Raw genomic sequence first — 16,804 nt, 5'->3', positions numbered from 1 at the left:
AATCGTCGCATATTTGAAATGATTTGACATCTAGAAATACATGAAACACCTTCAAAATGTACATGATGTAGGATTCAGATAAAGAACTTACTTTTTAAATTAAATATTTCAGATTAAGTTGGGTGCGTTAGTTTATTAAAAATTCTCGGTGTTGTACAATTCTAATTAAGTATTTAATTTTCTTTTTATCGATAAATTGTCTCATTATTCAGGTAGGTAGGTACATTAAAATTACTTTTGATATTATTTCGATCGTCGAATCGCATCGATGATCGAATGTAGAGTACCTTTAAAAATTGTATTTTTAAAATATTATAATTTACTATTGGTTAAATAGATATAAAAAGAAAATAAAGTCTCTGGACTATATTCCAGAGGAGGCTGAGACAAACAAAAAAATGTAGAGTACCTACCTAATATAATATGTATCTATATAGACTCTAACAACATCCGAAACCCAAAATTATCGTTATATTTGCTGTGTAAGTATATTATATTATCATAGGTACCTATTATCTATTAATCCAGTAGAATGAGATCTTATTATCAACTATAATACACATTTTCCTGGAATTATCAACCAGATTTGTGAAGACAATGTACGTTGTTAATAGCAAGAATTACTGGGAAATATCTATTAAGCTTTTGTTTATCGTTTTACAAAACTGTTAATATTTTATTGGGGGAAAGATAAGATTACATTGATAGACTGTTTCTTCATTCATGCTTAGTAAATTTACTGTGCTTTAATTTTGTGGAATTTATTAGCGCTCTTTCAAACAAGCTTCAGTCGGAACTAACAATCAAATATTATTTGATAGTATTGTCGAATAGAAACAAAATGTTATTGTTAACAACCTAATTAGAAAATATACGCGCCTATGAAAATCAGAATTATACAAATACTAGTGGTCCGCCCCGGATTCGCCTGTGGTACATATTTCGCAATAAAAGGTAGCCTATGTCCTTTCTCGTTTGTCAAAATATCTCCATACCAAATTTCATGCAAATTGGTTCAGTAGTTTAGGCGTGATTGAGTAACAGACAGACAGACAGAGTTACTTTCGCATTTATAATATTAGTATGGATTTCATTGAATCAGATAGGTAAGTAAACGATTTTATGTGTAAAATTTAACTACTCATAAGCTTCTTGCTCTGTTTAACAATCATAAAACTAGAATATACCAGTACAATAATATACAGTATATACCAGTTGTACCTTTTTGATAAACCGTCCTATAAGTGTAGTCACACGTAAATTTTTGTTAGTACTACTACGACATACCAAAGCCGTGGATCTAGGATGCGTAACTATCATAAATTAAAAAAACTAGACGAGATAAGCTTTGAAAAAGCAAATACATTTATTTATACAGCCTTTTTTGTACACCCCAGTTCACTTTTTTGGTTACATATTTATCTTTATGACAATTTTTAAATGAATATTTTTTTTTATTTAACTCAAATTAGATGATTTTTTTCGTATAATAATTTGAACCTGTTTTTAAATTTGGTGATTCCATTTCATATTTTTTTCGTTAACATTTTTTTACGTGTGTTACATACCCAAACCTACAATTACTATGCTTATTCTTATAATGAAGATTATTTTCAACGGTTTTTACACTGACTTCTTACATTATGTTACAAAATGTGAGTTAAAATTAAACAAAAGGGAAAATGCTTGATATCCTGAATTCATACCGATTTTCTATTTTCGTAATTATATTTTCTTCATTTTATTATCGAAGAAAGATATAATGTTAATCTTGAGAATCTATATTAATATTTCAAAAAGACAAATTGAATAAAAGTTTGCATTTACTCCTGCACTACAATCCTTGTGTAAAAAAGTTTTGTATCGTAACAAATTCAATGGTAAAGTGCGTATTATTACTTGTTACAACTTACCTGGACTTTACCTGACGGTATGTAGGTCTTATTGTTATATTGTTTACTCTTTCATGTAAGCCGAGATGAGACTTTCACAATTGCAGCTTTTTACCTGAGCCTCATTGAACAAACTTAAGATTATGTATGACGGAATATCTTTGTGTACAATGTTTTGATTTTGTACGATGTTACATGGGTTTTAAAGGTTCTACGGGACGAATTTTCGCCACATAATGTTGTTTGTATAGGTAAGTTGTCGTGGTTTAGTTTATTTTTGGAAGCAATACTTCTAGTTACACGATCAAATTGCGAGAGATTAATTTTATATTAGAGTTGAAGGTAGTCACTTTTAGTACCTTAATTTCTACGGTATCATCTCATTCTAAAGTAACTTTTATAAAAATTCTATCATATTAATTATTAAGTATGTCATATAATATTTTATACCTACTATTTACATCATCAAATTATGTTACCTAATGCTTTAACCAAACAATAAATATGTAACTATGATGATAGAATAGAACTACAGTACTAGACTATTGTAATTAAAAAACAAAATACGAAAATAAACGAAGCATATTATTATTTTATGCGATTATGTAAAAGCGAAAAATAAGCAAAATAAATATACAATGGTCTTCAATTATTATAATGAGGAACAAATAAATAAAGAACAAAAAGGTATTTCCCGTACCGGGAATCGAACCCGAGCCTCCTGGGTGAAAGCCAGGTATCCTAGCCACTAGACCATACGGGATATGCGAGACGAGTTGAAATATTTGTATGTTTGTTACACTCATAACTCTCTAAAACTCATAACTCAATAAAATTCGGATAATGCATATTATATTAATCTTTTTTATCTAGATTACATTACAACTTATTATTTCAATGATTGTTTAAATCTTATTATAATCTAAAATGTTATGATGTTGCAAATACAGTATTTTTATGGCTTGTACACTCAGAGCTTGTACACGAATTTACTACCCATTGCATTATTTAATGAAAAAAATAACAAATGATAATTTATATTATATCTACAAAATCTAATTGTATTTATACCTCAGAGCTTAGATCATTAAGTAATGGATGGAGCACGCTGGCAAATGTTCTAACTAAACTTTCTGCCGATTTTGGTGCGGGGAGGGTAACTCACACTTTGAAAAACAATCACACATTCACAAAAATAATTTGTGTCTTTACAAACTCAAACTAATACAAAATTGGCAGACTAGCATGTTTTTGCACACATACATCGATTACACAGAAAAATCTCTGTACATATACGTAATATAGTCCATTGAATGAGTCCCTCCAAGGGGGGTCTAGAGTGCGTGAGTTAGTAACGTAAGATGTTTCTTCGGAAACATGTCAAGAGTCCCTAGGTAATAAACATACTAAAACCCCGGGCCACTAGGAGGAGCCCCGGAGTGGGGAGAGGGGGGAAATGGGTTCATTTTTTCATTTTTCGCTTAAATCTCAAAAACGGTACACTTTAGAGAAAAACTTTCAAGGAAAAGTTGAAAGGCCATAAAATTATCTACAAGTTGTACCTAAATCATTTTTTCCTATATCCTACCGTTTCTGAGTTATACGCAGTAAAACATGATTTTGGCTCAAACAATTTCCACATCAATCAATCAAAAAATATTTCTTTCTTCCAAAAAACTCAAATGTGCAACTTGTGACCAGTACTGATAGATTGCTCTTAATTAGGTCTATAATTGGTAAAATAAACACATTCCTCCATGGAAGCCTTTAGGAGGAATCGATTGTCAAAATATTATATTAGGGCAGTTTGAGTTACTGAACTTGATATTTTTATTTTTTTCTTCCAAAAAATTCAAAAGTGCAACTTGTGACCGGTACAGATAAATTGCTCATAATTAGGTCTATCATTGCTAAAAATACCAGATTCCACCACGGAGGCGTTTACGGGGAATTGAATTTTATCAGGGTAGTTACGATACATGAACTTTTTATTTTTTTTCTTCCAAAAAGCTCAAAAGTGCAACTTGTGACCGGTACAGATAGATTGCTCATAATTAGGTCTATCATTGATAAAAATACCAGATTCCACCATGGAGGCGTTTACGGGGAATTGAATTTTATTAGGGTAGTTAGTTAAAAAGTTCATGTATCGTAACTACCCTAATAGAATTCAATACCTCCTAAACGCCTCCATGGTGGAATCTGGTTTTTTTATCAATGATAGACCTAATTATGAGCAATCTATCGGCACCGGTCACAAGTTGCACTTTTGAGTTTTTTTGGAAGAAAAAAAAATAAAAAGTTCAAGTATCGTATCTACCCTAATAAAATTCAATTCCCCGTAAACGCCTCCGTGGTGGAATCTGATATTTTTAGCAATGATAGACCTAATTATGAGCAATCTATCTGTACCGGTCACAAGTTGCACTTTTGAGTTTTTTGGAAGAAAAAAATAAAAAGATCAAGTTCAGTAACTCAAACTACCATAATGTAATATTTTGACAATCGATTCCTCCTAAAGGCTTCCATGGAGGAATGTGTTTATTTTACCAATTATAGACCTTATTAAGAGCAATTTATCTGTACCGGTCACAAGTTGCACTTTTGAGTTTTTTGGAAGAAAAAAATAAAAAGATAAAGTTCAGTAACTCAAACTACCCTAATATAGTATTTTGACAATCGATTCCTCCTAAAGGCTTCCATGGAGGAATGTGTTTATTTTACCAATTATAGACCTAATTAAGAGCAATCTATCAGTATCGGTCACAAGTTGCACTTTTGAGTTTTTTTGGAGAAAAAAAATAAAAAGTTCAAGTATCGTAACTACCCTAATAAAATTCAATTCCCCGTAAACGCCTCCGTGGTGGAATCTGGTATTTTTATCAATGATAGACCCAATTATGAGCAATCTATCTGTACCGGTCACAAGTTGCACTTATGAGTTTTTTGGAAGAAAAAAATAAAAAGATCAAGTTCAGTAACTCAAACTGCCCTAATATAATATTTTGACAATCGATTCCTCCTAAAGGCTTCCATGGAGGAATGTGTTTATTTTACCAATTATAGACCTAATTAAGAGCAATCTATCAGTACCGGTCACAAGTTGCACATTTTAGTTTTTTGGAAGAAAGAAATATTTTTTGATCGATTGATGTGGAAATTGTTTGAGCCAAAATCATGTTTTACTGCGTATAACTCAGAAACGGTAGGATATAGGAAAAAATGATTCAGGTACAACTTATAGATAATTTTATGGCCTTTCAACTTTTCCTTGAAAGTTTTTCTCTAACATGTACCGTTTTTGAGATTTAAGCGAAAAATGAAAAAATGGACCCATTTCCCCCCTCCCCCCACTCCGGGGCTCCTCCTAGTGGCCCGGGGTTTTAGTATGTTTATTACCTAGGGACTCTTGACATGTTTCCGAAGAAACATCTTACGTTACTAACTCACGCACTCTAGAACTTTTTATTCAATGGACTAATAATACAATCGCTCTAAAGGGATGTAACCATATCGATATTACAAAAATAATAATTTTGTTGAAATTAGAAATAACATTAATATTATATTCATAAAAAATACTACACAGGTCATTTGTAACGTTTTCATCATTATTATATGCATACGAAAAAACAATAAAACGCCATTTTATTTGTATTTGAATATGTATTTATTCAACACATCACATATTATATTCAATAAAATAAATATCGGTACAGAAATTTTTATTGAAGTGAATACTTCTTCTACAAAAAAACGGCTAAGTGCGAGTCGGACTCGCGCACGAAGGGTTCCGTACGATTAAAATTAAAATAAAAAATTTATGCAGTTGTGTAAAATTGTAATATAATAAAGATTAATTCTCATCTCATTTCAAATTATACTTAGAAAAATATTTTTTTATCGACGTTCAAGTTAAAAGCAGTCCGTCACTAAAGCGTCTTATTTACGGTCCATCTTGACGTACGTCCCGCCAAGGTCATACACGATGCACGACGCAAAACGACAGTGAATAGCGTTGACGTACGTCAATAATTATTATTATTATCTTGCTGGATGTGCACGACCAACTTTTCATCCAGCAAGCACCCCCACCACCGCGAACGTCGTGCAGATGGACAGTGAATAGCGCGGACGTACAGCAGATTAGTGTTGCCAACAGAAATTAATGTAAATACTTGGAAACGTGGCCTATTGATATGATTTTTTTGTGATAACTTAGTGAGTACATGAGCAAGCAAGAAACGGTTATTTTTTATTTTTATGTACACAGGAAATCCCAATTATCATTACTTTTCGATCAACCTTTTACACATGGACAGTTTATATTCAGAAGTTATTATTTTAAAAGAACTCCAAGGCGAACTGTTGAATAACACAGATTTTATGCAAAAGTCCACTGCAGAAAAATGGCAATTTATTTAAAAAAAATATCTTGACGAATTTGTTTGTTTAAAAAAAATGATTAGCTATATACTCTCTGTTCCCGCCACTTTAGCATTTACTGAAAGAGTCTTTTCGGTCATGAATGTGAAGTGGCGGGAAGAGAGAAACCGAGTTTCATTAAAAATTAATTAAAAATGAGCTCTTGAAATATATAAATTTAGATTTGGAATGTTTGGATTCATATAATTCATTTAAAAATAATGAAAAATTCTTAGTTACTGCAAAAAGTACAAAAAAATACATTTTTAAAAATATTTATTTACTCTTTATTTACCTCCTTTAAAATCAGATATACTCTATTTCTTCAAATAAAAGTTGGCAACCCTAGCCATGCTTGATGCGCGCACGATCGTCAGTAGGATACATCCAGCACCGCGGCCTTGAGCCGACGTACGTCGGGGATTGACCGTGAATAAGACGCTTAAGAAAGTCGTAAAAATTTACGACCTTTTAAGCGACGAGTTTTTAAATTCAACTCTATCACTAAGTTCATAAAGATTAAATTTGAATTTCTCTTCAAGATAGTCTCGCTACATCAGTTTATAGTCTCGTGGGGAGTGCGGTTCAATATCGCGTTCTAAATTCAACTTTATCGCTTCGTTCATAAAGATTAAATTTGTATGTTTTTTCTTCAAGATAGTCTCGCTACATCAGTTTATAGTCTCGTGGGGAGTGCGGTTCAATATCGCGTTCTAAATTCAACTTTATCTCTTAGTTCATAAAGATTAAATTTGTATATTTTCTTTCCATGATAGTCTCGTGAAGCCGCATCAATGATCGAGTAAACACATGACTCGATTATTTGTCTTGATCATATCGCTAAACGATACATCGACGATTATTAGAAATTGCATTTAATTAGAAATGTACGTTAAAAAAATAAAAAAATATACACAAATGAAAGGTTATTCCATCTTTTTTAATATTCGACATGTTTGAATTGCTTCTGCAAGACATGACAGTGCAAAACGGCATTTTTAGCGGAGCACTCGCAGACGTCCTTTCGATGTTTTACGAATACGCAGAGTGTTCGTAATCGATTACGCAAGTAGTTTTTATGAAAGCATAAGATTTTTCGATTCGAATAATCATATACCTCGGCAAAAGGGGAAACGCCTGCGTGTGTTATCCATTACTTAATGATCTAAGCCTCAGAGGCTTACTCAGAGGATATTGCTCTGAGGCTCCAAATTACTTGCTCTGTGCTCCAAATAACTGTCAATGTCAGAATTAATTAAAAACTTGTCAAGATGGCACGTCAGCAGGATGTTGATGAACTTTTCGATGTGAAAAATGCATTTTATGTTGGAAATTATCAACAAGCCATTAACGAGGCACAAAATGTAAATGTAAGTATTACTAAAACTATTTAATTCCAGGTGTAAAGCGTTCTGTATCAGAGTTATTTTATTGTATTGAACGCCGATGACGTGTTGACATTTCAGTCATTGCTGATGTTATGTTTTTAATTATTTTATCATAAGTAACGCCTATTACAATTTCTTTATTAATATTGTTCCTTAGTAAAAAACATGTATATTTAATAAAATACTTGGGGGCCCATTATGTTTGTACACTTTGTTTTCCTCTTACCTGTACTTTATGTGTCTCTATTTCCTTTGTGTGTGCAATAAATAATTAAATAAATTAAATATGTGGCCTAATCCTCATAATATCTCTAAACAAAATATAATGCTGTAATTGTTTCATTTCGTCAGAAAATAATGGGAATCGTATAAAATGCCAGCCAAAATTAATGTTTTAGTAACATATAGGCGAATATTTATAAACAGAATATACAATCTACGTAAATTGAGTTTCATATGTTTTATCAATCAAACCAAATGTTCCAATGTGAACAATCCAATTAGAAATTATAGCTTACAAGTAATAAGCATTATGTTATCAAGTGTCATTTATGCACCTTGTCTTAAGGCTGCAGTCTAGCAAAATTGCGTTTTCAACAAGTTATTTGACAATTTTTTCCCGGCTAATGAAATGATAAACTGAGTTTTTTTTTCTTGTTTATCAATTAGTGTTATATACGCAATGCGCGTGAATTTTTTTACATTTATAAAGTTACTTTATGTTACCTTAATCAGGCCTTCAAGATAAGTCTCTTTCCCCCAAAGACATTTCGAGCTAAGTTTGTGCACTCACTACGTTGCAACCGATTACAATTTACACAATCTGATCAGCGCATTATTATCCTTATATAGTCATTATTAAAAACTGCTGAATACAATTACCGAAAAACTTATGATTTTCTTAATTAGAACGTTATAAATTCATTAAATTTCCCATTATTTGCCTTACAAAATCTATTGATAAATACTGCTAAAAGTTATTTTTTCCATTAATTTATTCGAGTTGGTTGAAGACCAATGAGTATTAATCCTTTTAAATTTTTTTTTTTGAATTTTGATAATTCTTTAAATATTAAAAAAATATTTAAAATAATTAGGAAAAATCCTAGCGAATTTCTTTAGTCGCGCTCCTTGGGCCGGAGCGTTCTGACGTGTGCTCTACGCTCGATTTTCCTTCATACCGAAGTGAAAGTTGCTCTACTTCATTAAATTTAATATTTTTGTTAATTGATTATTTTTATCTTAGCTTTGTGCAAATATTCGTATTTTTAAACATTTGATTTCGATATGGAAAATAAACGAAAAAAATACGCGTGTAACTACTAGAAAAAAAATTATCTTCGAACATAAAGTTAATGAAACCAAATTGATTGCAAAGGATTGGCAACAATTTCTTTATTTTACGGGGTATCAGTAAAGGGATGTATATTTCTTTAAAAATAAAGTAAGCTCATAAATTTTCTTATAATATAATTTTTTTGAAGTTCCAAAAATGTTTATTTTTCGTTTGATAAATACGAAATATAATATACTTAAACTTGTATTGAGAACTTGAACTTCCCAAGTTCATCCGGGGAAATCCCCATACGGGGAAAATGATTTGTTTACTCCAAAATTGATCCGAGGTGTTTTAATTTTTTCTTCTAGTCATTTTCAACGTAGCGGCATGTTGTTTGATTATTAATTTTGTAACTTAAATACAGGATGTTGGTTTTATATTCTGATCTTACAGACGCGCTGACAAATTTAGTCCGCCATTTCTAGTTTAGTCTACCAACTCTAAGTACCAATATTAAAACGAATGGATTATCATCACATCATCAAAACTCAGATGTAATGGAAGATCACAATAACATAGAAAATTCAGTGGGTGTTGAGAACTAAACAAACAGATGTAACAGAGACGCGAAGAATAAAAAAAAAGAGGACGAAAACGATAATTCGTTGATGCTTTCCCTTTTCGACGTATTGTTAGGGTACATCACCAATTTGCAAAAAACAAAACTGATGATTCCCAATTGCTGATTAAAAATGAAAAACAAATAATCGACAACAGTGGTGAAAATTTGCTGATCACAATGAAACATCCTTCAGTGGTAGCAGATTTACTCATTGAAAACATTATGAATGTGAATGGTGGATTGTATACAGGGTGTAATCGATAAGTATGTGCAGGCGATTATGACGTTATTATTGCAGGTATCAAAAAACTTAAAACTGATATCGAAATTAATTTACCTAATGAGCAAAATGACAATAATAACTTTTTAAAAGTATAACGAGAAATATCTAAAAAATTTACTTTATACACTCCCATATCAAAAAGGGAAAATGGGACTAGTAGAAGTTAAATGTCTAATTCCGGCAAAAGACATGAATGCGGAAGATGCGGTTAAAAAAAATTTAATATTTAAAATACAATGCAAAAAATAACACTTTTGTCATAGATAAGAATCATGACTATTTTTTCCAAATTCAGGGACAACTAAACGTTGCAGAAGCAGAAGTCTGCTTATTTGCTGTTTGGACTGGAGTGAATCATTCGTTAAAAATAGAATATATAAAAAAGTATGTAACGTTTAGGCAAAATAAAATGATGGACCATTATCAAGATTTTACATAAATTGCCTACTGTCAGAATTGATTGATTCGAGACTTCAGCATTCGATGCCCATCAAGGACCCATCCTATATCATTCAAGCGATTGAAAAAAAAGAGATAAATCCAGTGCAACCGATAAAGCATCAGAATGCTAGCAAAAGATTTATTAGGTTTATCAATATAAATCTATATATTACACATAATATAATAAATCTGTAGAAGACGCGAAGACTGACATCCGCACGGACGGAGTCGCGGGCGGAAGCTAGTCAGAAATAAATATCTTTTGTTTTTATTTGCGTATTTTTCTATTTTATAATTTTTTAACACAAACATTACATTTTTTTTTATTATATACAAAATTTGTTTATCCGTTTTATTATTTAAACTGAACAACTTTCACTAAGAAACTTAGGTCGAAAAAAATGTATAGAGTTATGCATTTTGTATGGAAAGCTTATTTTTTTTTATATTTCGTCCAAATTTCTTTGTAAAAGTTGATCAGTTATATAAACATGAAGTTGAAGATATCAATAGAAAGTATTCGCAAATTTTGTGTACTGATAAAAAAAATCACCCGGTGTAATTTTCACGAAAATTGTTTCAAATTGTCATTTTTGGTACTTATTACGAATATTAAATTATACGAATGATTTAATTTTTAAAAATTAAGTGGAGCAACTTTCCCTTAGTACATTTGTATTATTTACATATAGGATGACAGGATGCATTTGTTTGCACTACTAGACCAAGCCCTTAAGTTTCTTTTCCCTGTTGGATCTGGTTTTAAGTTAGTATTTGAAGATTATTATTGTCTGTTTCACTTTTAAATAAATTGTTTCTGTTGTCTCACCTCAAAATGTATGTTGGTTGTCTGTTTTACAAAAAAGAAATACTTATATAAATCACTACATAGTATAAAACAAAGTCAGTTTCTCTGTCCCTATGTCCCTATGTATGCTTAAATCTTTAAAATTACGCATCGGATTTTATGCGGTTTTTTTTAATAGATTAAGTGATTCAAGAGGAAGGTTTTAGTATAATTTATTAGGTTTTAGACAAAGCGGGTCAAGCCACAGGCGGTAAGCTAGTTTATATTTATAATAGTCATAATTTCAAGACGTTAATATAAATAGTTTCCACCAATTTCCAGCCCTCCTCTCCATTGATAGCACTACAGCGAGACACATTCCTGTACCGCTCATACATAGCGCAAGGGAACTTCCGGATTGTTCTGCAAGAGCTGAAGACTGCGGATCCTCTGCTGCAGCCGCTGAAGACGCTCGTCGATTACCTGTCTCCGGGAGCAAATAAACCGGCTATCGTTGCTGATGTTGATGCTAGGGTATACATTGCTTTTACAATAAATAAAACAATATTATATCACTATTAAAAAAAATAAAAATTGTTGATGTTATGAAAATAATGATGCAATGAGATATATTAATGTTTTACTTTTATGAAGTCATAGTTATTGCAATATTATTATGCATGATGCAACCCGTTATTTAAAATCTCAAAGGTTAAGGTTTAATTTTCTTGATTATGAGAATGATATTTTTCAAATGTGTACAGCACAGACTACAGACAGACATATATTATGTTATTATTACTGCTAGACTTTATTTACTATTTTGTAGTGAATTTTTCAATTATTAAGCTTATATTTGTACATTTCAGGTGGCCAAAGGCACAGAACTGGCAAATGATATATTCCTGATTGTGGCCGCCACTATTTACTACCATGAGGACAACTATGAGGCAGCTCTCAAGTAAGTTATAAATTGTATAAAGATGGATAATGGATATGGGTAACATATTAATGGTGTAATTTGAAATACATATTTTAATATTTATGTGCATAAACTCTTTATTCACATTCAAACTCTGTCTATGTTGACACCATGCCACAGAATACATAATATTAGCTAAACGCTACAGAACGGACACTCTCTGCCTCCCACTAAAATTAAACACTTACCTCACCCTGCACGATCACGCTATAGATGGCCTGCATTTTCCGTAAGGACGATACGCAACGAAGATTGACAACATTATTCAAATTGACGAAGTAATTTTATTATTTTGGAATTGTGATTATCGTTTTTCGTAGAAAATGGTTAGATATTGTGCTGTTTACGGATGTATTTCATCAGAAAAACGCGAATTTCTTTACGCTAGTCACAATTAATGTGCCAACCATAAAGCGTTAACACACACATTTGCACTCTCTATAGTGTGACTGTCAAAACGATAATTTTGTATGGAGTGTCCGGGGTGTGACCATACTGAAACATTACCATATCATATTGCCTTCACAACACTACATTGCATTGATTTCAGAATTCTCCACGGACTTGGCTCCATTTCTATAGCTCCTTGCCTTTACAAAACTACATAAAATGATATCCTTTCTAGGATCCTCCACGGAGCCGAGTCCCTCGAGCTACGAGCGTTCACACTACAATGTCTCCTCGCAATGAACAGACCTGACCTTGCTCGCAAACAACTGAAGTTGCTACAAGATATTGAAGATGATGGCACTTTGACGCAACTTGCACAGGCTTGGCTGAATTTGTCACAGGTACTTTTAGATAATTTAGCTTTTTAGGACAATTGCTATCTGATAATGTTCACTTGATAGATACACATATCATTTGCTGTACAATAACGGTCCTACTAATAAAATGTTACCCATTTGCTTTGCAATGGATTAGTTATTGCAATAACCTGTTTTGTTTTTATGATTGACGTTTCATGTGAGCAAGAGCAGCACAAAGCTATGGTTTAACTTTTTGTTAGTTACCGTGTAATGAGCATTATTGAATTTACGATTACTTCACATATTACCTGCTGATATCATTTATTTGCTTTTTTCAACAAGAAAAAGATCTTTCAATGTGTAATTTGTTCTTACATATTCTCCTAAGTTTTACTATGATGACGATTGTATAGTAAATTTATACTAGATTATACAAATCAAAGCTGCTTGTTTCAATATGAGAAAACTTTTTTATAAAAGTGAGTGAGGATATATTTTTTTATTAATTATAACAATTCGAATCTAGATACACTATTGGTGTTAAAAAATTTTTCTATGAAAAGTTCACATAGTGAGTTTTACTGCTTTGTAAAAGAGACATTACTCGATGCAGAGATTGATTTTATTTGATAAAATCAGCTAGCTTGAGTTTTTACTTTTTGTATCTTTTATGAATACACCTTAAAGTCATAAGCTAAGTTTTTTTTACTAGAATTTTGAAAAACACATTCAAGGTTTTCAGTTCCTTTTTCTGTTTAGTTATATTTGATGTTGAAGAAATGGGTGGTTTCAACAACCGATTACATATTATTAATATTTTTATTTTCCAGGGTGGTCCCGGTGTGCAAGACGCTCACTACAGTATTATGGAGTTAGCAGAGAGGCTCGGAGCACTCGGAGCCGGTCCAGCAGCTGTGGGAGCTGCTGCTGCTGCTTCTAGAGGTTGGCTTTTTAACTTATTACTATATTTAAATACTAGATTTCCGCCCGCGGCTTCGCCCGCGTTTTCAAAGGAAAACCCGCATAGTTCCCGTTCCCGTGGGATTCCCGGGATAAAACCTATCCTATGTGTTAATCCAAGTTACCCTCTATATGTGTGCTAAATTTCATTGTAATCGGTTCAGTAGTTTTTACGTGAAAGAGTAACAAACATCCATACATCCATACTTACAAACTTTCGCCTTTATAATAGTAGTAGGACTAGCTGTCCTCCCCGGCTTTGCTCGTGGTACATGTGTCTCTTATCCATAATAACCATTCTCATATTTCGAGGAATGTTATATAAAAAGAATTAAAGAAATCGATTCAGCCGTTTCGCGCTTAGGTACACATTTGGCGATTCATTTTTATTATATAGAGAAGATAAAGAAAGAAATAAGTAAGTAGTCGAAGGACTGGAGATAGAAGTGAAAACTTATAACTTGGTGACGCGTGTCTACAAAATCTTTCTCTGCCATGCTCAATGTTGTTAAACCATTAATATTCACTTTAAAATTATCAATGAAATGTGTTGCTAACGCATTTGATTTAGAAATGCTTATAGCATGTGGCATTAATATTCTATGTACCTACATAATATTATTTACAACTGCCAACAAGTGACCTGCAAATAAAAAACGACGTGTGGCACTCGGGGACTGCCGCGGTAAAGCTATTGCATGCTATGCCTTCAAGCAACACCTCCGTACCCGTCCCCGTCGGAGTGGGGAGCGTGAGGTTTTTTCGTTACGCAATTTCGGTCCCCGCGCTCAAGGCCCGCGATAGAAGCTATGCAATAGCTTAAAAACTTTATGTTTGTAATAGTAATATAATTTGTTTCCAGGCATGTGGGAGGAAGCTGAACAAATGTTAACAGAGGCACAAGCCCGCTGTCCACAACAACCGGAACTGCTTTTAGGGCTTGCTGTCAGCGCTGCACACAGCTCTAAACCACCTGAGGTAGTAATATGCTTTTATTTATTTATAAGATTTATATATTATAAGATTTATATTTTACTAGCTTTCCGCCCGTGGCTTCGCCCGCGTTTTCAAAGAAAAACCCGTTCCCGTAGGATTTCCGGGATAAAACCTATCCTATGTCCTTTCTCGGGTATCAAAATATCTCTATACCAAATTTCATGCAAATTGGTTCAGTAGTTAAGGCGTGATTGAGTAACAGACAGACAGACAGACAGAGTTACTTTCGCATTTATAATATTAGTATGGATTATTATCTTCCTTGTCTCTCCTACTGCTGGGTGTTGGCAAAAATAATGTTATATGTTCACAGTGAAAACACTATAAGGAGGCATTTTCATGTATCTTTAGTTAATAAGATTTTTTTTTGTTTTATATATCTCTGTCTTTGTCTCTGTATGTTTTCCAATAAAGAAAAATAAATAAAAATAAAAATATATTTCTCTCTGTATAATACTAATATTATAAAAAGTGCGTTGTGAACGCATGTAAGGGCGGCCGTACACGGACTGCTCGAGCGGTCGGTCGTTGACTGCTCGAGCTCTCGCTACAAACCACGCAGTTGACGGCTTGAAGCAGTCGCGACGGCTCGAGCAGTCCGTGTACGGCAGTGAATGAATGTCTATAGTTTACCGTGCGTTCGCGGCTTCAAGCAGTCGATCTCAACTGCTTGAAGCGGTCCATGTACGGCCGCCCTTAGGAGTTTGTTGATACAGAGATACTCATAAATTATTGCGATAATTTTTTCTAATTTTTTTAAGAATACTGAAGTAGTGAGCTTGTTAGAAGGATTTTTAATTAAAATGTAAGAAATAAAGTTTGTAAGTATGTATATTCTCATTCGCACAAATACCACAGAACGGTTTTTATGATATTTGGCAATGATGTAGCCATTTCCCGCCTTTTCGTCTGCGGGCGCGCGGCACAGCTAGTATGGCTATAAGCCCCGGAATATTTAAATTTTATTAATGGTACGTTAATTTTTAAATAAATTAAATAGTAGGTACACGGAAAAGTGGAAGACACGGGTTCGAATCCCACCACGTGATCGAATTTTTTCTATTATTTAAAAATGTATATTTATAAAGCATTTGAATGCCATAAAACAAAAAAAATCATCGTGTGTTAATCTATCTACGGGACAATATTGCTGTACAAATATTATGTAGTCGCTACATATGGCATCGAACCATAATATCAAATTCTAATTTTTTTTTTATTATATTTGCAGGTATCATCCCGCTATATAGCGCAGTTATTAGACACGCACCCGGAACACCCGTTCGCTCGCGAGTACAACGTCAAACTGAATGAACTGAAGCGTCTCACTGCGCAATACCAGCCCACTGTCGCTAGCTAAATGTAGGGTAGTTTGTATTTAATAAATTGTGTTATCGGAAGTGTGTGTTTTATTTATAAAATTAACCCATTGAGGCCCAAGTGGCCCGATCGATCCACGTCACAATAGATTTCCTATTGTGTCTGTGGTTCCGGGGCCTGAGTTATTAATATTTTTGGTGTTAATGATTCCTAAGCTTCACCCGATAAAAAAATTAAAAAGTATCCACGTAAAAACAATGATATTTTATGTATAGATACGTTATATACTCACAATATATCCAAAAAAAATGCTTCATATGCAGTGTCAGACACACACATATACAAGTTTCATTTTACTTAATTTATTACATTGACAGACTGTATAAGAGAGATGGCTCTAATAAAATGATATAAACAAAAAAGACAAAGATAGTTTGTCACTTCCGCGCAGGTGTAAGCAAAAGTCATAAGAATTCACCAATTAAATATAAATAAACAAATAGTTGCCATGGTAATTGGCATAGACTAACGACACAGAAGGTTCAATGTTATAGATGTTACGTTTCCTGCACAAGTAAACAAATGTGACAATTTCATTTACTATTTAATTATTATTATGATGTTGTATTAAAATGAAAAAAACTTTTTTGGAGATATAACTGTATTAAGTATTTATTACT

General features: G+C 32.7%; 1 protein-coding gene and 1 non-coding gene across 2 annotated transcripts; one reads left to right on the top strand and one right to left on the bottom strand.

Moving 5' to 3' along the window:
• Window positions 1-2,583: 2,583 nt before the first annotated feature.
• Window positions 2,584-2,655, bottom strand: TRNAE-UUC (transfer RNA glutamic acid (anticodon UUC)). The gene has a single exon. It is a non-coding gene; the product is annotated as a tRNA-Glu (tRNA).
• Window positions 2,656-7,580: 4,925 nt separating this feature from the next.
• epsilonCOP (coatomer subunit epsilon) lies at window positions 7,581-16,204 on the top strand. Its single transcript, XM_090113034.1, has 7 exons — window positions 7,581-7,687; window positions 11,460-11,651; window positions 11,987-12,078; window positions 12,725-12,890; window positions 13,679-13,790; window positions 14,671-14,786; window positions 16,036-16,204. Exons 1-7 carry the CDS (start codon window positions 7,589-7,591, stop codon window positions 16,162-16,164), a joined length of 906 nt encoding a protein of 301 aa, XP_089969160.1. The 5' UTR covers window positions 7,581-7,588; the 3' UTR covers window positions 16,165-16,204.
• Window positions 16,205-16,804: the final 600 nt, after the last annotated feature.

Source organism: Colias eurytheme, chromosome 19 (assembly GCF_061535395.1).
Source record: "Colias eurytheme isolate Ceu_HAF_F1 chromosome 19, ilColEury1 Martin Lab GWU primary, whole genome shotgun sequence".
In the NCBI taxonomy this organism is placed as follows: Eukaryota; Metazoa; Arthropoda; class Insecta; order Lepidoptera; family Pieridae; genus Colias; species Colias eurytheme.
Note: the sequence above shows the minus strand (reverse complement) of the source record. Positions and strands in the feature narration are given on the sequence as shown.